At 49.5% G+C, this 22,258-nt stretch overlaps 1 protein-coding gene and 1 long non-coding RNA gene across 42 annotated transcripts in view; one reads left to right on the forward strand and one right to left on the reverse strand.

Moving 5' to 3' along the window:
- Positions 1–22,258, reverse strand: part of TBC1D14 (TBC1 domain family member 14) — a 96,363-nt gene that overhangs the window by 58,638 nt on the left and 15,467 nt on the right. The window contains exon 1 of one of the 40 annotated variants that reach the window (XM_084971523.1): positions 4,660–5,386. The exons of the other annotated variants lie outside the window; for them this stretch is intronic. Within the exon in view, the coding sequence (XP_084827649.1) occupies positions 4,660–4,694 (35 nt within the window). The 5' untranslated portion in view covers positions 4,695–5,386. Of the gene's footprint in view, positions 1–4,659; positions 5,387–22,258 lie in introns of those variants that run through there. 40 annotated transcript variants of the gene reach the window in all.
- On the forward strand, positions 3,120–13,143 carry LOC146400291 (uncharacterized). Of its 2 annotated transcripts, none has more exons than XR_014812133.1 (3): positions 3,120–5,572; positions 5,906–8,461; positions 9,553–13,143. It is a non-coding gene; the product is annotated as an uncharacterized LOC146400291 (long non-coding RNA). The 2 variants fall into 2 exon arrangements; XR_014812134.1 differs by having other exon boundaries at positions 5,906–8,446; positions 9,539–11,678.

Here is a 22,258-nt window from a genome sequence, read left to right on the forward strand (position 1 = left end):
CTCAAAGAAACATAGGGATAAGTTTAACAAAAGCAGTAGCAGCTTGAAAGGGCCCTCACCGTGCTCAACCTGGAACAAGGTAACCATCAAAATAAATAATGAGAACAAGGAATTATAACCCATCAAATAAAAACAATCCATGATTCCAAATGGATACAAATAAGTAAACAAATATAAAGTTGGAGGAGGAAGGAAATCACTCAGAATGTTCCCTGATGGAGTTAGGAATTAAATCAGCAGACGCTGGTAGGTGAAAGGCGGATGAAGAATGCGACTTCTACATGATTTAAAGGATCTCCCACAAGTCACTGGTTAATTGGTACATGTACACAATGGAATATTACCAAAAAAGGCTGCCTGCCGTTTTCAGTAAACAACGAATGCTGCCCACCAGTGGGGCATCAGCCACTGCAGCCATGCCGACCGTTGCACTCTGAGGGGATTCAGGATGGAGGGAAAAAGGATGCTGCCCCTAGACAGTTAAGATGCACGTCAAAGGGATGATTTCAGTCAGTTCGGATTCTTGCCTCCTCCCGCACACAGAGAAGCACTAAAATCACTAACTTGACATGTCTGTTTTTAGTGACTGGCAGTATCTTCTGATGTGCAACCTCATGGGGTTGGGGGGGGGGGTAGCCCAAACTCCTATATATCCTGGCTCCTCACTTATCTCTTTGGAACAATCCCTCACAGCTATGCCTTCAAAGCTACTCGTCCACAGTAAGGCCACCAAATAAAACAGAATTCTCAACTTTTAGGCTGTGCTTTTTTTTTTTCAGTCAACAAACAAAGGCTGAAGAATTGTGTTCAATTAATTGTGTTAATTAGGAGACTAAAGAGACCTGAAGATGAGATGCAGTAGGTGGATCCTGTACCACATCCTGGACCGCGGGCAACAAAAGGTATTCCGGGGACTATTAGGACAATGATGCAACTGGAACACAGACTGTAGAGTAGAACCACATTGGGTTAATATTAAATTTCCTGACCTTGGAGTTGCCTTCGTGCCTCAGCGGTAACAAACCTGACTAGTATCTATGAGGACTGCGGTTCAGTCCCTGGCCTTGCTGAGTGGGTTAAGGATCCCACATTGCTGTGGCTGTGGTATAGGCTGGCAGCTGCAGGTCCGATTCGACCCATAGTCTGGAAACTTCCATATCCTGCAGGTGCAGCCCTTAAAAGACAAAAAAAAAAAAAAAAAAAAATTCCTGACCTTGATAACTGTACTACAGGTTACCGAAGAGAACACCCTTGTTCTTAGGAAAAACACTGATAAATTTAGGGGGAAACAGCCATGATACTTCCTACTGATTCTTCCAATGCTTCCAAAATATTCTTATATGCTTACAGAGGATATACACCACGCCACAGAATGAATAAAACAAACGAACCCGCAACCTCACGGTTCCTAGTCGGATTCGTTAACCACTGAGCCACAATGGGAACTCCCTATAAAAACTTTTTTAAAAGGTTTCTGGAGTTCCCATCATGGCTCAGCAGAAACGAAACCCAACTGGTATCCATGAGGACACAGGTTCGATCCCTGGCCTCACTCAGTGGGTTAAGGATCTGGCACTGCCGTGAGCTGTGGTGTGGGTTGAAGACCAGGCTCAGATCTGGCGTGGCTGCAGCTGAGGTCTAGGCCAGTGGCTACAGCTCCGACTGGACCCTTTCTTTGTATTCTTCCTTGCTTTCTGATAATGGAACCTATTTCAGAAATGGTTTCATGCCCCAAGGCAATTTCTATTTACATTTTTAGGAAATGAATTTCGAGGTGTCTCCAGACCCAACCTGTTTTACCACCCAAGATTTAACCAGTGGTGAAAAGACACAATTAAAACCAAGCTAAGGAGTTCTGTCATGGCTCAGCGGAAACGAATCAGACTAGCATCCATGAGGATACAGGTCTGATCCCTGGCCTCGATCAGCTGTGGTGTAGGTCTCAGAGGTAGCTCGGATCCCACGTTCCTGTGGTTGTGGCATAGTATCCAGAGGATGTGGGTTCTCCTTTTAATTGAAAACAATTTTTAGTCTATAGCTCTGATTTGACCCCTAGCCTGGGAACCTTCATATGACACAGGTACAGTCCGAAGAAGACAAAAAGAAAAAAAAAAAAAACGAAAACGAAAAAACAAAAACAAAAACAAGCTATAACCTCAGGCACCCAGAAGGAGTCTAAGAACTTGGGCATCCAAAAGTTGGGTTCACTAACAGCTTATAATTTGCTAAAGAGGAGCTGCCTATGGGGAAGGGAACTGGGTACAAGAGACAAAGGGTGAGGAGACCAAATGCAGCTGGGAAGGGGACAGGCCAAGCGAGAGAGGGGCAGCTCCTAAAGAACCCTGACTGCCCCCGGAGGGAAGCCAGGTGCTGAGAGTCCAGCAGGAACAGCAGAGAACTGCTCAGAAACAAGTGGGGGCAGGGAAACTCGATGCCCAGTTCTGGGATCGGGAGGCTGAGTATACCCAGCGTGGGACGTGCTGAGCCCGGGCCAGCAGGAGGCGAGCCAAGAGGAACAGAAACGCTGGTTTCTCCATCCAGGCCTTAAGGCTACCTAACTTCCTGCAAATATAGTGTGATGAAGTTTATCCAAAATCAAAGCTGCGTAATTATTTTTAGCCTAAGAGCTTAAGCTCAACATGAGCGGCCCTGACTTCTGAAAGGTTTGTAAAAGATTATTTCTTGTGGATAAGAAGCTGGAGTCACCACGAGCACCAGGCCCTCTGAGCAGAAAAGAGTCCCTCTCGAGCTTCAGTGGCCGTGTCAGCCGCAGCTCTGGTGTTGGCACAGGCAGCAGGAAGCCCAGCCAGACAAAGGCGCTGGCCCTTTGCTCCCCTTTCACGTCGAGACTCCTGGGGAGCCAGGCAAGGCTATACAAGGTACTGGATCTGGGTCCTCCCGTGAGCGAGCTGAGAGCAGCACCTGCCCTCGGTGGGGCCTCAAACACGTTCCTGGATACTCGCTACTCTCGTCTTGTCTCATCACCAGACTGGAAAGTCCACGAGGCTGAATATTGCCTCTTCTGTTTACTGCGGTGTCTCTGGTATCTAGAACATTATGCAGACAGAAAAAAGGCTCCATGAGGTTAAGAAATGCGTTCTTTAAGGGACATATAACTCTTTTTTTTTTTGGCCTTGTTTTTAGCCCATATAGAAGATCCCAGGCTAGGGGTCGAATCGGAGCCACATCTGCGACCTACACCACAGCTCACGGCAACGCTGGATCCTTAATCCACTGAGCGAGGCCAAGAATTGAACTTGCGTCCTCAAGGATGTTAGTCAAATTCGTTTCCGCTGAGCCACGACAGGAACTCCAGAGACATATAGCTCTTGATATTCATCTGAGGTAGAGAAGGGAAACATCTCCAACGATTCCTCTAAAGCTCATCTTACAGGGGTTTTTCCCTGGCATCCAGGGAGACAAATGTATTGAAGGCATGCTTTCATGAATTTTCATAAAGATTACATGGGCACGATTCCTGCCCACTTAAAACAGCAACCTGCCCAGCCCCAGCTAAATGACACAGACCACGGCTGCTCCCTGGCAGATCTGGAGTCGGGCTGTCCCGGAGGGTGGGGGACAGCTGGGATGGAAGGACGTCACCTTCCCGACCCGGTGGAGCAGGTTCCTCAAGCCACCAACACTCATCAGGGATCTCTCAGAACTTCGCAGAGCCTTAAGAAACAAGTCGCTAAGGCCCTCCTCCTTCAAGACACTGTAATTCAGTAATTAGCTGGGGCTCCCTCCCGTCCCACTGACTAACCAGTGGCAATTTCTGATTCCACAGCAATCAGAAATAAGCGGAAACGCAGCATTCCACTCCCCGAGGACTGCCTGGCCCACACGGGTTTCGTCTCTGCCATCTCCTGAACCATCGTCACCTTCTACATCGCCTGTCAGGAACCTGGTCGTGCACCTGGCACTGCACAGGCATTTGATGTGTGAAATAACCCTATGAGAAAGGTATTATTAAAGTGACCACTATACAGGCAGGAAAGGGACATATAACTCCTGCTACTCAGCTCAGGTAGAGAAGGGAAGAGTCTCCAATGATTCCTCTCAAGCCCATCTCAGAGGTATTTTTTTCAAGATCGCCACCCCCTAAAAACTAACACACCCCACCCCCACAAACTCTTACCCTGGGCCTCTGAGTCTGCTCTGAAAACGCAAGGGGAAGAGGCTAGTCCCACTTCCACTGTCACAGAAACCCCAATGACAAAACAGTATCCTGCAGAGCCAACCTCCCGTGTGATAAATTCCTACTTACCCTGTGGGAAATAGGAAGCGAGTAAGAAAGACACCAAGGTTTTATTTTGATCCATCGTTGTGCCCAAAATCCCTGGTTCCATACACAAATGTAGCCAGAAGTCCCTCCTCTTTCAGCAATTGTTACCCAAGTAGCACCTGATGCTCAACATTTAATCCCTCAAAGCAGTGACAACAGTGGGGGGTGGGGACAGTGAGCCTCAGACACCACCTGGATGTAAACACACAGAGCAGAGCCTTGCTGGATGGTACCCATTTCAAACTGAGGACTACCCAAGGAGACAACTCCGCCCCACGGCAGGTGCGGGGTTAAATCATGTTAAAACCCACCTAACATGGCAAAGGCCTTGCTCTGCATAAGTCTCTGATGACAAAAGCAAGAAAGGCACAAACCTGTCCATCAACAGGAGCGCAGGGGAGACGGCCATCGCATCTTCGGTGAGCCCCGGCTCTGAGAGGCCAGCCACAGGCGTGCTGACCCTCCCCTGCAAGCATCCCGGCCGGCCAGCCGGAGCCACCGTCCCAGGGGAGCACCAGGAGCGCCCTCCGGAGTTCTGCTCCACGGGCTGGAAGGCTAAGGCACGCAGGGTGGGGCGGATCAGCTGGAAAGGCAGCGGGAGGGGCGGGCAGGGCTCTGACTCCTAATTAGTCACAGGGAGGGCTGCGAAGCAAAGCTGAGTGGTGTTGCAGGGCCCCAGCATGGCTCTGCTACGCATCTCGGCACCTGCAGAGACTCAGAGCCACACACGCCAGCACAGGCTAAGGACCACAAAACCCATGGGCACTGCTGACCAAGGAGCAAGGCAAATCACATCGAACAGCTCCGAGCGTCTCCTCTGGGCCAGACTGGGCTTTGTGAAGAAGTAAGCGATACGGTATTCAGGTGAGTCACAAGCTCGGTCACAAAAATTTCAGTCCAAATCCTGCAACAGAACCATCACTAGGGGGTTCTCCCTCCATGACTTACAACAGCGTTAAAAAGTTTTTAATTTATCTTTTTTTTTTTTTTTGGTCTTTTCAGGGCTGCACCTGCGGCATGTGAAGTTCCAGGCTAGGGGTCAAATCGGCTCTGCAGCTGCCGGCCTGCACCGTCCTCATGGATACTAGCTGGGCTCGCTATGACGGGAACTCCAGTGCCAACATTTTTTGAAGGACAAGATCTAACTAACAATGCAAGGTCTATAAAACCCACCTATTCTAAACCCACAAGAAGATTCCTCAGGCTGGCCAACCCTCAGAACGGGCACCATTCAATCATGTGCCAACAATTAGCCCCTGGTAACACAACCCTCCAGGCACCCGGCCCGTGTCTTCTTTCTTTTTTTTTTTTTTTTTTTTTTAATTTTTTTTTATTTTTTCTGTCTTTTGTCTTTTTGTTGTTGTTGTTGTTGTTGTTGCTATTTCTTGGGCCACTCCCCGGCATATGGAGGTTCCCAGACTAGGGGTTGAATCGGAGCTGTAGGCACCGGCCTACGCCACAGCCACAGCAACGCGGGATCCGAGCCGCGTCTGCAACCTACACCACAGCTCACGGCAACGCCGGATCGTTAACCCACTGAGCAAGGGCAGGGACCGAACCCGCAACCTCATGGTTCCTAGTCGGATTCGTTAACCACTGCGCCACGACGGGAATTCCAAGTGTCTTCTTTCTAATAATCAGCTCCATCATCCCTCTAAGAAAGAAAAAACTGTCTGTCCGTGTGTTTGTATGTTTGCGACGGCACCAAAAGAGGCTGCTTGGAGACACGCGGTAGGTAGATGGACATCTCTGGCAAGGGAGGCAGCGAGGAGCAAAAGGGGCGTTTACTTCTACACTACAATTCCTTCAGAGCAACAACACATTGTTGCAATTAAAAAGAAAACAGATCATCAGTGATGGGAGATAAGAAGGCACGCGGTGAACAGAACCGACACTGCCCTGCCCGGAGCAGCTGAGCCCAATGAACATGCTCTATCGTGCTGGGCCCCAAAGTGGGGTGTCTGGACCAGAGGCAGGCAGCATCACCTGGGAGCCGGCTAGAAACACAAATTCCTGAGCCGCATCCAGACCCACGGATCAGAAACGCCGGGGCGGGGCCCTGCAGTCTCCCCGCAGGCGGCTCTGAGGCTCACGTCGGCGAGGCCCTGTCCTGACTTGTACACTGACAACACCTGCTGTCCTACTGGAGACTTCCGGTCGAAGGCCTCGTGACCCAAGGAGTCAAGCGGACATCTTTCCTTCTGGCACATCAGCTGCTGGGGGGGCAGAGAAAAGATTCCCGAAGGGGCCACGACAACACCACAGAGTCAACCCCACTGCCCCCACCCCTTCTGGGGCTCCATCTCCAGCCCCCTTCTCAGGACGCTGAGTGTCCCTACACGACAGAACGACAGCTTCTTGTTCCTACATCCTTCCAAATTCATCCTCAACCTGCACTATTCATGCTTTATAATTAACCGCAGCAAAAAAATTTCCAAGAACATCGTAAGTTAAAAACTCACAGAGAACACTCCGGTCCAGATGGTCTCCCTGGCGAATTCTTCCAAATACTTAAAGAAGAACGACACCAACTCGTCCGGAGAACAAACCTTTTAACCCCCCCACACACCCCGCAGAGCAACTTTATTAGGTCCCTTAATGAATACATTTGTAGGCATTACCGACCAAGAAAAAAACAAGGACTTTCGGACAGCCCCTCGAGGATCATTCAACACGGAGTGTGTGTGTGTGTGTGTGTCTGTGTACACTTTAAAAAAAATTCCCATGAAGGCTTTATTATTTTTAAAAAATTAATATACAATAAACCTGACTTTTTGCTGCAAGTACTGAGTTTTAATGTACTGGTCAGTTCATTTAACCAGCAGAGAAAAATCTTACAGAAATCCTTTGAGAAAACAGAAGGTAAAAAACATCCCTTAGCCCATTTTATAAGGTCAGCATAATCTTGATACCAAAACTTGACAAGGACGCTATAAGAAAGGAAAATTACAGGCTACACTCTAAATATAGAGACATAAAAATTAAAAAAAAAAATTTAGCAAACAAAATCTAATGACAGATATAAAGGATGATATATCAAGAACAAGTTGGGATTATTCTAAGAATGCAAAGTCAGTTTGTGTAACATTAGAAAAAAAAGTTATTCACCACATAAAGGAGAAAACATACAATCGTCAAGAGATACAGGGTAAAAAGCATTTAATAAATGCAATGCATTCATGGTTTTTTTTTTTTCGGTCTTCTTAGGGCTACACCTGCGCCATATGGAGGTTCCCCAGCTAGGGGTCTAATCGGGAGCTACAGCTTCCGGCCTACACCACAGCCACAGCAACATCAGACCCAAGCTGAGTCTGCAACCTACACCACAGCTCACGACAACGCTGGATCCTTCACACACTGAGCGAGGCCAGGGATCGAACCCACAACCTCATGGTTCCTAGTTGGATTCATTTCGCTGCACCATGACGGGAACTCTGCATGATTTTTTAAAATCACAAAACTAGGAATAAAAGGAAACTCCCTTAATCTGATAAAAAGGTACTTAAAATTAAGGTATCTGATAGAGAAAAATATCTTACTGCAAAAATCAGACTTAACGGATGACTCCCCATTAGTGAAGGCTTTCCCAGAGACCAGCGCCACCCAAGGCCTCCTGCCAGAACCACTTCAATTCAGCATCGTACGGAAGTTCCTAAGTCATTCAATAAGGCTAAATAAAAGATCTAAGAATGGAAAAGAAATAAAACTCATCCACAGGTGGCATGATTTTCAACAAAGAAAATCCAAAAGAATCCAAGGATAAACTATGAGAACAAATGAATTTAGAAAAATCACAGGATTCAAGGTGTAGACATAAAAATTAATCCCACTGACAAGAAACATTTAGAAGATGACCTGTGTAAAACCATCAAAAAATAACAAATATCTTAGAATAAATTTAATGACAGAAACATAAGGCCTTTACATAAAAAACTAAAATATTATGAAAAAATTAAGGCAAATCTAAATAAATGGAAGGACCTACCATACTCAGAGGCCAGAAGTCTTCACCTAGTAAAAAAATGACCAACCGATTCAATGTAATCCCAAACACCACCACAGCAGATTTGTTGTGGTGACTGCCAAACTGATTTTTAAAATTAGCTGTTTATTTTTTTTGGCTTTTTGCCATTTCTTGGGCTGCTCTCGCGGCATATGGAGGTTCCCAGGCTAGGGGTCCAGTCGGAGCTGTAGCCACCAGCCTACGCCAGAGCCACAGCAACGCGGGATCCGAGCCGCGTCTGCAACCTACACCACAGCTCACGGCAACGCCGGATTCTTAACCCACTGAGCAAAGCCAGGGATCAAACCTGCAGCCTCATGGTTCCTAGTTGGATTCATTAACCACTGAGCCATGACGGGAACTCCTGATTTTAAAATTTATATGGAAATAAAGAGGACCTAGAAGAGCCGAAACGATGTGAAAGAAGAACAAAGGAAAGCCTACTCTGTTAGATACTGGGACCTATTACATAATTATAGTAATTAAAAGGGTATTAGTGAGAGGACAAATCAATGATGGAACATATACGGTCACCTGATTAATTTCAAAGGCTCAATGGGATGGATAATCTCCACAATAAATAAGCATTAATTGCCCACTACCTCACACTGGACAGAAGTTGAATTCTGATGGATCATGGATCTAGTTGGTAAGGCTTCTAGAAGATAATACAGAATTTTTTAAACAGGACACAAAAGGCACTAACCATAAAAGAAAATCTATAAAGCAGAATTCATCACCATTAAGAACTTTTATTAGATAAGAAAGCAAAATTAAAAAACATTAGGAGGGAGTTCTCTTGGGGCTTAGCGGGTTAAGGATCCGGCATTGTCACTGCACTGGCTCAGGTTGCTGCTGTGGCATAGGTTTGATCCCTGGCCCAGGAACTTTCAGGTGCTGCGAGTGCAGGCAAAAAAATAAAAAATAAAAAAATAGGAGAATTCAAAGGTAGGCCTATAGTGCAGGAGACAATGCTACAATACGCGCATCTCACAAAAGACTCCCATCCTGAGTACACCTATAAAGGAGTTCCCGTTGTGGCTCAGTGGTTAACGAATCCAACTAGGAACCATGAGGTTGCGGGTTCGATCCCTGGCCTTGCTCAGTGGGTTAAGGATCTGGCGTTGCCGTGAGCCGTGGTGTAGGTTGCAGACTCGGCTTGGATCCCGCGTTGCTGTGGCTCTGGTGTAGGCCGGTGGCTACAGCTCCGATTAGACCCCTAGCCTGGGAACCTCCATATTCTGCAGGAGCGGCCCCAGAAAAGGCAACAAGACAATCAATCAGTCAATCAATCAATCAATGAAGTACAGCTATAAACCAGTAAGACAACCCTGGAGAGGCAAGTCCCAATGGAAGACTCCAAGCGGTCAATAACATGAAAAAGTGCCTCAAATCACAGTCATCAGGAAAATGTAAATTAAAACCAAATACCCATGCCCTATCACCAGAATGGCAAAAAGAAAGCAAACACCATAAAACTGACAAGACCAAGTTTTGGACAGGATGTAACAGCACACACAGCAAGCAACCCTACACGTTGCCATCTGGCGTGTGTATGGGTACAACCCCGCTGGAAACCCCTCCGCAGTGTCCGCCAGAGCAGACACAGCAATTCCGCCCCGAGGCACGCGCGCCCTGAAAGACCCTACGATTAGCACTGTCCCCAGGGGTCAACAGCAGAAGAAACCAAACCTGCATCCACAGGAGAACAAGAGGGGTATACTGACACAACGGAAAAGCACACCGGATGAGAGAAAATGAAGGATGCCGCCACCCAACGGCCACCTGGGTGAACCTCGGACAAAGCCGAGCAGAGAAAACCAGACACAAGAGCACATGCTGTGTGACTCCATTTATCTCAAGTTCAAAAACAAGCACCGCTCATTGACGGTGACAGAGTCAGAACAGGAGGTGCCCTTGGGGAGCGAGGCGCTGATGGAGAAGGGGCATGACTGGGGTCCTGGGACACTCTCCCCCCGCTCAGCACACCCTGCTCAGCTCAAAGCGCTGTCCTCTGGAGCCACCTGGGCAGATGGCCCCCTGCCCTCCTAGTCCCTCCTCCGTGCCCCCAGAGCGCTTTCGCCCCGCCGTTTGATAGAGAGCTAGGGACTGCAGTTTAGTGATTTATAAATCACCCCCCACTCCTCTTATTTGGCCTTCATACCCTTTGAGGCCTGGCATAAAACCTGCTGGCTGTGCTGCATTAACCGGTCACTCATTAACTAACCCTGAAACGCACTCCCGCCTGTGTGCCTCTCACTGATAAGGCAGAGCCCAAAACAAAAGCCAGTGTTCTCCAGAGTCACAGCCTCCTTGAAATCTCCTTCAAACACTCCCAACATTTAAATACAGGAAGGAAAAGTTAAACAGGCCTGCATTCTCTATCATCAGCTTAGGGTTTCACAAGGAGAGGAGGAGGCAGGGTGAAATGCCTATGGAAGACGGCCAAGGAAAAACATACAAACTGATGCCGAATCGCCAACTGACTACCAAAGAAAAGAGTTCCAGAAAGCAGGGCTGCCCGTCCATAAGTCTGTAAGCGTCACGAATCACCCACGAGTGGTCCAGGAGCAGGATGAAATGGTTATGTTTTGTCAACTTCAAGGACCGCACGGAAATTGATGTGACCTAAGTGGAGAAAATACATGCAGGGTGCAGCGTCAGGCACATCTGGGCTCAAACCCCAGCTGTGGAACCAGCTGCCTGACTTTGGGTAAGGAAGGAACCTTTCGGCTTTCTTGGTGGAACAGAGGCAGCGCCTCTCAGCCAGTGGGTGTGCAAGTGCTACGAGCATTTTATTCGTTACATCAGGCCAAGCGCCTTTAACCCTAACCCCGTCCACACACGTTATGTTTTTCATTCGACAAGCACATGCTGAGCACTGACCACATCTGAGCCACGTGCCAAGTGCAAGGCATGTAATCAGCGATGACCAGAGACAGGGGTCCCCACCCTCGAGGGGCTTACGTTTGGCTTTGCTCAAGATGAGGAAATTCAGAGACACGACCTGGCCTAAGGTCGCACAGTAAACTGAAAGGCTTGGATCTGGTCTTGAGACCGTGCTTTCCGCTGGAGGTTCTCAATCCTGGCTGCGAACCAGAATCACCTAGGGAGCTTTTTAAAAATCCTAATGCCCAGATTTCACCTGAAGCTGATCTCAGATGGCAGTGCCCGGACAACTTCTTTAAAGTTTCCTGGACAAGTCTATTGTGCTGCAACGGCTGAGAACTTTGCTCCTTAACTAATAAATGTTCCCTTCCCATGCTATCTCGTTTCTTTAATTGATGCTTTAATCTATATGAATTTAAGACTAACCCCTTTCCAATAGTTTCCATGAACAATGAATCACTTTTAGATTTTGCTTTCAACTATTCCGACACTTCTATTCACTAAAGCAAAATCAAACTGTGAACACCTGCCCTATAATGCAGACTTTTCTAGTATCTTCTAGTCTCTGTTTCCACTGATCAGGCTACGTGCAGATTCCTAACCAGGTAGCCTGTGGCGCTCACCTGAGTGTGCCCTCTCCCTCCACTACAGCAAATCCACGCCGTGCCCCCAGAATTCAGCATCCCTCTCTTCTGCCACACGGAAAACACCCAGCCCAGAACACGAACAAAGCAGGCCCTGCCGTGTGGGTTAAAACAAACCAGTCTCTTACGTGTGGCTCCGGGAACAAGAGTCTGCCCTGTGAGAGTGAACGGAACCCAGCCGTGATCTGCCAGTGTTCCAGGGCCAGAAAGAACCCAAGCTGGGCATTAGGAATGACCAAGACCCAGGCCCTGACCTGGAGGGGTTCACAGTAACAGCAAGACATACAGAACAAAACAGGACTAAGTAAAGTGAGGCTGAAGGAACAGAGAGCAGCCTGGCTGGCGGAAGCTCCTCTGCCCTGGAGATGCTGGGAAGGTGTCCCAGAAGAGGTGTCAGCTGTGCTAGGCCTTAAAGATGTGCAGGAATCAGCTGAGGGGACACAGGGCGGGGGAAGAGAGTAGCTCAGGCAAAGGCAGGGAAGTGGGAACCAGCAATGGTGGGTTCAGGCATTCAGGCCCATGGGCCAGCACACGGGCCCCAGAGAAGGAGAGAAGGAATCCAAAGGCATCTCCGCATCCTGTGGACCCCAGGGCCCGGGAGAACGGTCCCCCAAACTTCAACAGGAGGTGAGAGCTGAGAGCAATTCTATCAGCCCATCAGCCATCAATCAGAGTTGCCTCATTCATAAAACAGGGCCTGGATCTTCACCGCCAGTAAACTTGCACCAAGGACAGAGGCTCTCGGAGGTTCACCACCGTCACCTTGGGACAGGGCAGATCAGAGCTGACGGGGGCCGGGAGCACGGTCAAGGAGCAAGACTCACTTCTGGGACTCTGTCCCAGCGGTCATGTGAAATGCAGACAATGCACACTAATGGGAACACAGGTAATTTTATCATCAAAAAGCAGGAACAAAAAAATGATTTCCTTATTGTTGGATAAGCAAATGATTCACAGGGTGGAATACCACAAAGAGGTTAACAGGCAAACAGACAGTTCATTTTTAATTAGGTGAGAACATGTTTTCTATCAGTAAAAATGCAGGATACCAAGCTGCAGAACCAGCACACGTTTTTATGTTTAAAATTCACAGGAAGTCTTGGAGTTCCCGTTGTGGCACAGTGGAAACAAATCCGATTAGGAACCATGAAGTTTCGGGTTCTATCCCTGGCCTTGCTCAGTGGGTTAAGTATCCGGTGTTGCCGCGAGCTGCGGTGTAAGTCACAAACGCAGCTCGGATCTGCCGTTGCTCTGGCTGTGGTGCAGGCTGGCAGCTGCAGCTCCGATTCAACCCCTAGCCTGGGAACCTCCATATGCCACAGGTGCAGCCCTTAAAAAAATAAACAAAAAAACCAATAAATATATAAATAAAATTCACGGGAAGTCTATAAGGGAATACAGAAAAAGGGAAAATAGGGAGTTCCCGTCATGGCTCAGTGGTTAACGAATCCGACTGGGAACCATGGGGTTGAGGGTTCAATCCCTGGCCTTGCTCAGGGGGTTAAGGATCCAGTGCTGCTGTGAGCTGTGGTGTAGGCCGGCGGCTACAGCTCCGATTAGACCCCTAGCCTGGGGTCCTCCATATGCTGCAGGTGGGCCCTAGGGAAAAAAAAAAAAGGAGGGGGGGATTAATAGTAGGTACAAAAGTGGAAAGGACAGGAATTCCCACTGTGGCTCAGCAGAAACAAACCTGACTGGTAACCCTGAAGATGCGGGTTCAATCCCTGGCCTCGCTCAGTGGGTTAAGGGTCCAAGAGCTGTGGTGTAGGTCACAGACTCAGCTCAGATCCGGCGTTGCTATGGCTGTGGTGTAGGTAGGCAACTGTAGCTCTGACTCGACCCCTAGTCTGGGGACTTCCATCTGCTGCATCTGCGGCCCTAAAAAATAAAAAAGGTGGCAAGTACAAAATAGAATGATGAACATAAAAAGTCAAATTTCTCCTACGTATTTTTAAACAAAGAGGAGCTTTAAGAAAACATATGTAAAAAGCTTTATCATCAAAAACAAAAACCAAAAAAGTCTCAGAAGAACAGGCCAGTTTTGCAGACACCGCAGGTGTGGCTGCCCCATGTGGAATCTGAAACCTATGTCACTGGGTGACCTGAAACAGGAGATCAAGGTGGTAGGGAGAGTGTTCTCCCAGATTCCAAAACAGTAACATAACTAAAAGGTAATACTTAGACTTTAAAAGTGTTCCAAGTCTCTTATTTCCTTTTTTCAGATGTTTGGTCCACCTCTCATTAGGATTATTTACGGAACATCTACTAAATGCCTGCTCTGCCCGTAGCCCTGCCTCCAAGAAGTTCATGGTCGAGGGAGCAGCAGAGTGGGTGTGATGGGTGCTGCCTCAGAAGAAACCCAGGGACTCTGAGATCCAAACGAGGGCTTGGCAAGGGGGCAGGGTGATCAGTGAAGGCTTCCCAGAGCAGGTGTCACTTAAGCTGAATCCTAAAGGACAACAGGCAGAGGGAGCATTGCAGCTAAAGGTGCAGAGACAGCCAGGGCTGATTCAGAGAGCTCTAAGTACGAGTTCGGGGTCTGTGGCTGTGGCACAGGACAGGAGCCGGAGGCCTGTGACGAGGGCAGGGGCTGGATCCAGAATGCCCTTTATGTCACACCGAGTAGTTTGGAGTTTATATTGCGGGTGGTGAGAACTGCCATTTGAGCAAGAGAACGACAGAGCATCCAACTCACTGGCTGCAGGCATTTAATTCTCCTGAAGAAGGAGGATCGAGAGAAATGATCCGGAGTTCCCGCTGTGGCCAAAGAGGATTGGGGCGTCTCTGAGCACCAGGACCCAGGTTCGATTCCAGCCGGGCACAGTGGGTTCAAGGATCCGGGTGTTGCTGCAGCATAGGTCACAACTGTGACTCGGATCTGCCCTGAGGACTCCACATGCCTCAGGGCGGCCAGAAAAGAAAAGGAGAATGATCCTGAAAAATGGCCAGCTTAAATCAACTATAATAAAAAAAAAATTTTTTTAAAGGGTCGGCTCCTGGCTCTTTACCAAACCCATTTCCTCATTATCCCAGGCACGGGCCCATCTCCCAGGCTCCCGCACAGTAATGTGGCCACAGGACCAAGTTCCAGCTAACACGCTGCGGGCGGAGGACGGGCACCGCCTGGAGGGGGCCTGGCCCACAAAACCTCCCAGGCCCAGGCCCTTCTTCCCCCGCTTCCTGGGGCAGAGGAGCCCAGAGTCCCCACGCTGGAGTTGACACCGCCACAAGGTGGAAAGAACCTGGGAGGGGGAGGAAGCAAACCCCATCATCTGAGCCACTGTACCCATTTCAAGCTGGTCAGGGCAGCTAGCATTCTCCCAAGTAAATACATATTCACCTGTTCTTTGACCACCTCAATTTCCTCTGCTTCAAAAACAGCTGCTGTCGAAGGAACTTTTTTTTTTTTTTTTTTTTTTTTTTTGCTTTTTGGGGCCACACTCGCAGCATATAAAAGTTCCCAGGCTAGGGGTCAAATCGGAGCTCTAGCTGCCGGCCTACACCACAGCCATAGCAACGCCGGATCCAAGCCACATCTGTGATCTACCCCACAGCTCACGGCAATGCTAGATTCTTAACCCACTGAGCAAGGCCAGGGATCGAACCCGCAACCTCATGGTTCCTAGTCGGATTCGTTAACCACTGTACCATGACGGGAACTCCTCAAAGGCATTCTAAAAGGAATGAAACCTGTTCGTTGCAGGGTAAGGACTTAGAGTAAGTGAATGGTCGTCAGGTGTAAGGGAGAGGGCTGATCCAGGAAACACTCCTCGTCTAACTGGCCTCTCACCCTCTTCCTCCTCATGCTGGGCTCCCTTCCGCCTGTGGACCAAAGAAACCCGCTGCCTGCCATGCCAGTAAGCAAAGAATGCTGCCCACCGCCAAGCCATCAGCCACTAGAGCCAACCCTCTGGTGAGCCCTGAGGGGATTCAGGATGAAGACAACCAGGATACGGGCCCTGGACGGTTACGAAATACATCAAAGGAAAAATTTCAATCAGCCTGGACTCTTGTATCCTCCCGTATATAGAAAAGCACTAAAATCATTAACTAGAGATGTCTGCTTTCTGTGATTAGCGGAAATCTTTCGTGTTCACCCACATGCCTTTTGCTTTTTTTTCTTCCAGCAAAAGACGCCTACATGTCCTGCCTGGCTCCTCCTAAGCTCGCTGGCAGAGGCTGCCTTCCTGGGCCATAGTCCTCCTAAGGCCACTGAATAAAACAGAACTCTCAGCTTTCAAGTTGCATATGTTTTTCCAGTTGACACGCCTCTGCAGGACGTGGACTTGGGGGCAGAGCCCATGCCCTCTCAACCTTTTGCCCCTGTGCCACCCCTCGTGGTCGGACACACCCAAATCCTGAAACCTAAAGGAAATGAGGGCTCAGTTCCAAACCTTAACTTTCAAACCCCAGCAAACACTTGCTATTCCCTGTAATACTGTCCACAGAGCCTGGATTTTCAAGGTCTCTGGCTGGAAGCAAAGGGGAATTAACAGGAAAACTGAACTGGTGTGGGGCCCAAAACGGCTCTTAGGCAAATCTGGATGACTCATCATTCTTCCATATATAGACCCTTGCAGGGATCCTAAGACAAACCACAAGTATTCACAACAAAGAATCAGCAAAACTGGAATTGAAACAACTCTCAGTTACAAACCCAGCTCACTTCACACAAACAGGAACTAGCTGATTTGATGTGGCAATCTCGTAAGACATACACCTGGAAAATACAGGGGGACGAAAGAATTTAATGTCAGCTCTATCGAGTACTCAGTGCTCTACAAACAAACACGTTATTTTAGGACAGGCACTACGCAAGGCAGAAAACAGAACAAGGAAGTGGGGTTTTTTAATTTAATTTTTATTTTTTTGTCTTTTGAGGGCCACACCTGCGGCATATGCAAGTTCCCAGGCTAGGGGTTGAATCAAAGCTGCAGCTGCCGGCCTACACGACAGCCACAGCAATGCAGGATCCGAGCCATGTCTGCGACCTACACCACAGCTCACGGCAACACCAGATCCTTAACCCCCTGAGCAGGGCCAGGGACCGAACCCACGTCCTCATGGATGCGTGTCAGGATCATCCCTGCAGAGCCACGATGGGAGCTCCAGAGCAAGAGCATCTGCACTGCTGTGTCCCTCCATTAACAACTGTGAAGATGCGATACCCGCCTGGGCAAAGGGAAGTTAATTTACGAGGAGAAAGTAGCCGGGGGCTGAAGAACTGCTTTGCGGGAATGGGTGTGCCTGCGGGTTTCCCAAACCCCACAGACTCAGGCTCTCAGCAAGCGTCCAGCTTGTCACACTGAATCACCCTCCCCGCTGACCGTGACTTCAAGCGCCATAAAGACGCGGGGCATGATCTCCCGACGATGTCAGTACACCGAGTACTGCACAAACGCAAGCCAAGTGAATCCTGCAAAGAACAAAGACACTCTCCTTATCTTCCGGCCCCCAAAACTGCCTTGCTTGCTGTAGTTGTGAAACTTCTAAGGACATGAACACCTTCCAGAAGCCAGGGCAGAAACACTGCAGGGGAATCAGTGCAGCCTGTGAGGTGGGTCAGGAACACGACCTGGCCACACACAGAGGCACAGGCTGAAGTTCTTTCTTGGTTCCGGGCTGGCCACCCCCGGATGGGGCGAGTCCAGCACACCTCAGTCAAAGTCTCCACCCTCCCCACCTGACGCCAACAGTCCTTCAAAGTCGGCACCAACAGTAAGCAGCTGAACCTAACAGCTTTCTTTCTGCAGATAGAGACAAGCTTCCCGACCCACAAACGGAAGGTAAGATAACCCAGCTGGGATCTCCCAGAACACCTTCCTGGTCCCCTAAGTTCCACACATAGCAAAGAACTGGCTAGATCACAGAAAACCAACCTGCTTTTTTTTTTTTTTTTTTTTTTTTTTTTTTGTCTTTTTGCCTTTTCTAGGGCCACTCCCTTGTGGCATATGGAGGTTCCCAGGCTAGGGGTCGAATCGGAGCTGTAGCCGCCAGCCTACGCCAGAGCCACAGCAACGCGGGATCTGAGCCACGTCTGTGACCTACACCACAGCTCACGGCAATGCTGGATCCTTAACCCACTGAGCGAGGCCAGGGATTGAACCCGCAACCTCATGCCAACCTGCTTTTAATCAAGTCATCAGGAAGGCAAAAGAAATCCCACGGCCAGGGAACTTCTGCATCCCATGGGTACAGCCAAAGGAAAAAAAAAAAAGCAGAAAAAGAGAAAGAAAGAAATCCATGGTGCTCACCCTCCAGGCCTGATCGACCCCCCTGTTTCTCTGTTTTCCTTCCCTGCTGCTCATCCTTTACAGGGTGGCCCGTAGCCAGTCATTCATTCACAGCTTCATTCACTCAAGCAAGACACGGGTCAGAGACCCCTGATACGTTCCAGAGGCAGCGCCAAGCCCTGTGTTATAGACACTGCCTCGTTAGCGCTACTTCAGAGACAAGGAAATAAAGCTTCAGGAAGACAAGGCCACCCACCTGCCACCCAGCCAGAGGCGGGGAACGGATGTTCTCACCTCTGGCTCTGCACCTGCACTCCCTGAGCATACACCGAGCTCGCCGGAGGCACAGCAGACACCTTCAGAACACAGCCGTGAGGGGCACAGCACCTCCCCTCTCTCAGGTGCAAAGGGATCCCGAAAGTGCCCAGGGCTCACAGGCAGTGCCGAACGGGACCTCACGGGAGACCCTCGACAGCCTGCAGGGGGCTCTGGCCCCCACCCCTCGGATCCAGAGAAGAAGTGGTCGGCCCTCTGTACCATGCAGGCCACCCGCCTGTTTCCTTCCTCTTCCCGAGGGGCCCCAGGGTGCTTCCTTCTACAGGCTTCCCTGGACACCTCACCACACTTGTTTCACAGCTACCACGGGCTACATGAGAACAAAGATGAAAATAAAGTCACATCACAGGGAGTTTCCATCGTGGCTCAGCAGTAACGAACCCGACTAGTATCCATGAAGATGCAGGTCCGATCCCTGACCTTGCTCAGAGGGTTAAGGATCCGGCGTTGCTGTGAGCTGAGGCACAGGGTGACAGCTACAACTCCTATTCAACCTCTAGCCCAGGAATGTCCATGTGCCACGGGTGCAGCCATGGAAAATAAACAAACAAACAGACATTAACACACCTGCCACGTGCTGGCTGCATCACACCATGTACGTTTCCTCCTCACTTAAGTTCAACGACCCTTTGAAGCAGGAACTTACTTCTATTTTCCAGAAGAGAAACCTAAGTTCATAGACCTGTATCATCTTTGTATCCCTTGCAAGCTACGTACCCACCTTTTGCCTCTGCTTCCTCATCCATAAGTGAGAATCGTTTACAGAACTTACCTGAATCCATCAGCTTTCAGTGCAGGAGACAGAAACCACTCCAGGAATTTCAAGCAGAAGGAGATTTAATTCAAGGAATTAGATAATTTCTTTCTTTCTTTCTTTCTTTTTTGCTTTTTATGGTCACACCCGTGGCATATGGAAGTTCCCAGGGTAGGGGTCAAATTGGAGCTGTAGCCGCCAGCCTACGCCAGAGCCACAGCAACGCAGGATCTGAGCCGTGTCTTCTACCTACACCACAGCTCACGACAATGCCAGATCCGTAACCCACTGAGCAAGGCCAGGGATTGAACCTTCGTCCTCATGGATGCATGTCAGGTTCATTAACTGCTGAACCACGACGGGAACTCCAAGGAATTAGACGATTTCAAAATCGTTAAGGGCTGAAGCTGTCGGCTCTGTACTGGGCCCCCAGGATGGCTCCCTGAACACTGCAGAACTGATGACACACCAGGGGAGCTGCCACATCTCAGGTGCCGCTGGGACCGTGGGATCTGAGGATGCAACAGGACCAGGAAGCCACCACAACTGCCTCCCGACAGTGCGAGGCGCAACGAGCCACCTCTCCCCCCTCTAGACATTCAGGAAGTGGACACAGGGGTGACGCTGCAGGAGAGCCTGGCATCTCTATGACATCACCACGCAGCAGAAAACCGCCAAAAGGGGAAGAAAACCCGTCTCTGCCTAACTTCCGCCTCAAATCCCTCACACATGGGGCCCAGTTCATGCCCAGAACCCTAACTGCTGCAAGCAGCTCTGGGAGCTGTACGTTTTTAACTCTCCACTGTGCAGAAAGGCCCCCAGAAGGATGACAAGCCAGCCCACGGCCTCTCACACACACACCTTCTCACGTGGTTGTTGAAGATTTAACAGGCGACCACGTGAAGGGCTGAGAATGGCGCCTGGCGAGCACTCGTCACTGCCTGTCACTCCCTGTGCCCAGGGCCCTGGCTGCCGTGTGTCTCTGAAGTGCTCCCACCCTGTTGGCAGGCAAATTCACCTCCTAAAAGGAGAGCAGGAGCAAATCTGTTCCTTAACTCTGCTCATGTCACCTTTCAAATGATCAAATCCCAAAAGCTTAAACCAGTACAGCAACTAAAACTGTGGTTGAGCATTTTCGCAGTGAGTCAAAACACCCATTTAAAGACGTATTTTCGGAGTTCCCATCGTGGCGCAGTGGTTAACGAATCCGACTAGGATCCATGAGGATGCGGGTTCGGTCCCTGCCCTTGCTCAGTGGGTTAACGATCCGGCGTTGCCGTGAGCTGTGGCATAGGTTGCAGACGCGGCTCGGATCCCGCGTTGCTGTGGCTCTGGCGTAGGCTAGCGGCTACAGCTCCGATTCGACCCCTAGCCTGGGAACCTCCATATGCTGCGGGAGCGGCCCAAAGAAATAGCAAAAAGACCAAAAAAAAAAAAAAAGTAAATAAAAAAAATAAAGACGTATTTTCTTAAGCCAGTGGGTTCAGGTTTTTTCATACAACAGGCCCTTGTTAAAAAGTGAAATACTGGAGTTCCTATCATGGCTCCGTGGTTAACAAATCCAACTAGGAACCATGGGGTTGTGGGTTCGACGATCCCTGGCTTTGCTCAGTTGGTTAAGGATCCGGCGTTGCCGTGAGCTGTGATGTCACAGATGCAGCTCAGATCCCATGTTGCTGTGGCTGTGGCTGTGGCTGTGGTGTAGGCCGGCAGCTACAGCTCCGATTGGACCCCTAGCCTGGGAACCTCCATATGCCATAGCAGCCCTAAAAAGCAAAAAAAGAAGAAAGAAAGAAAGGAAGGAAGAAAGAAATCTTATGTGAAACCCAGCAAAAGCACAAAGCAGTGCCAGGAATTCAACCTGCTCACACTAGGAACGTGCTCTGTCAGAGCTTCACCCTCGCAGTTTCATTAAACCTCTACATCAACTCTTTACAGGAGGTACAATGAACCCCCTGTCACCCAGTACACACTGGGGATCCCAGAAGTTTCAGTTTCCTGAAGTCACACAGGTCAAAAATGGCAGAGCTCAGGTGCAAACCCAGGGCTGAGCAGCTCCCGCTCTCAACCGCAGAGTCCTCTGTCTCCCCTTGAGTTCCAGCTCAGTGCCAGGGCGGACCAGACGCAGACTGCGCCCCGCGGGGCTGCTGGCCAGGTCGGGAAGCAGACCAGAAAATGCATCATTCCAGGTCTTTAAGCGCAGCCAGGCGCCCCACATCTCCCGCCAGCTACTCCCTCTGCCCCACATCTTCGACTCGACTCGGCGAGCTCCTCCTCAGCCTGCACATCCAGCTCGAGCATCTCTTCTCAGCAAAGGATACTCCGATCGGCTGAGAGTTTAACAAAGGGCTACGCAAAACGAGATGCATGTGGTCAAAGCTAATCACTACCTTCCAGACAAGAGCAGATCAGGAGCCTTAAAGCCTGGGCTTCACAGGAGCCCCAGCCCTGTCTCGTGGAAAACCAGCGTTTACAGAATTCCTCTCACGTTTGCGGTCCGGCTTTCCAGATAAAGGCCGTTAACACCACACTGAGCTCAGAGGGTCTCTACACATTTCCTGCCTTCTACATAAAATGAGGATCCTGCTCAAAAGATATCACATTAGTGGACTATAGCTAATATTTTATAATAGCTTTTGTTCCTTTTGGGGGGTGGCCACACCCAAGACACATGCAAGTTCCCAGACCAGGAATCGAACCTGCACCACAGCAGCAGCCCGAGCTGCTGCAGGGACAATACCAGAGCCTTAACCCCCTGTGCCACAAAGGACTCTTGTAATAACTTTAAATGGAGTAAATCTACTAAAATAGCGAATCACTGAAATTAACATAATATTGTAAATCAATTATACTTTGTTTTTGTCTTTTTGCTATTTCTTGGGCCGCTCCCGCGGCATATGGAGGTTCCCAGGCTAGGGGTCTAATTGGAGCTGTAGCCACTAGCCTACGCCAGAGCCACAGCAACGTGGGATCCGAGTCGCGTCTGCAACCACAGCTCACGGCAACGCCGGATCGTTAACCCACTGAGCAAGGGCAGGGACCGAACCCGCAACCTCATGGTTCCTAGTTGGATTCGTTAACCACTGTGCCACGACGGGAACTCCTCAATTACAC

This window comes from Sus scrofa, chromosome 8 (assembly GCF_054392235.1).
Source record: "Sus scrofa isolate SSC_HxYL_T2T_F1_AM1 chromosome 8, Sscrofa_HxYL_maternal_Yorkshire_Landrace_v2.0, whole genome shotgun sequence".
Lineage (NCBI taxonomy): Eukaryota > Metazoa > Chordata > Mammalia > Artiodactyla > Suidae > Sus > Sus scrofa.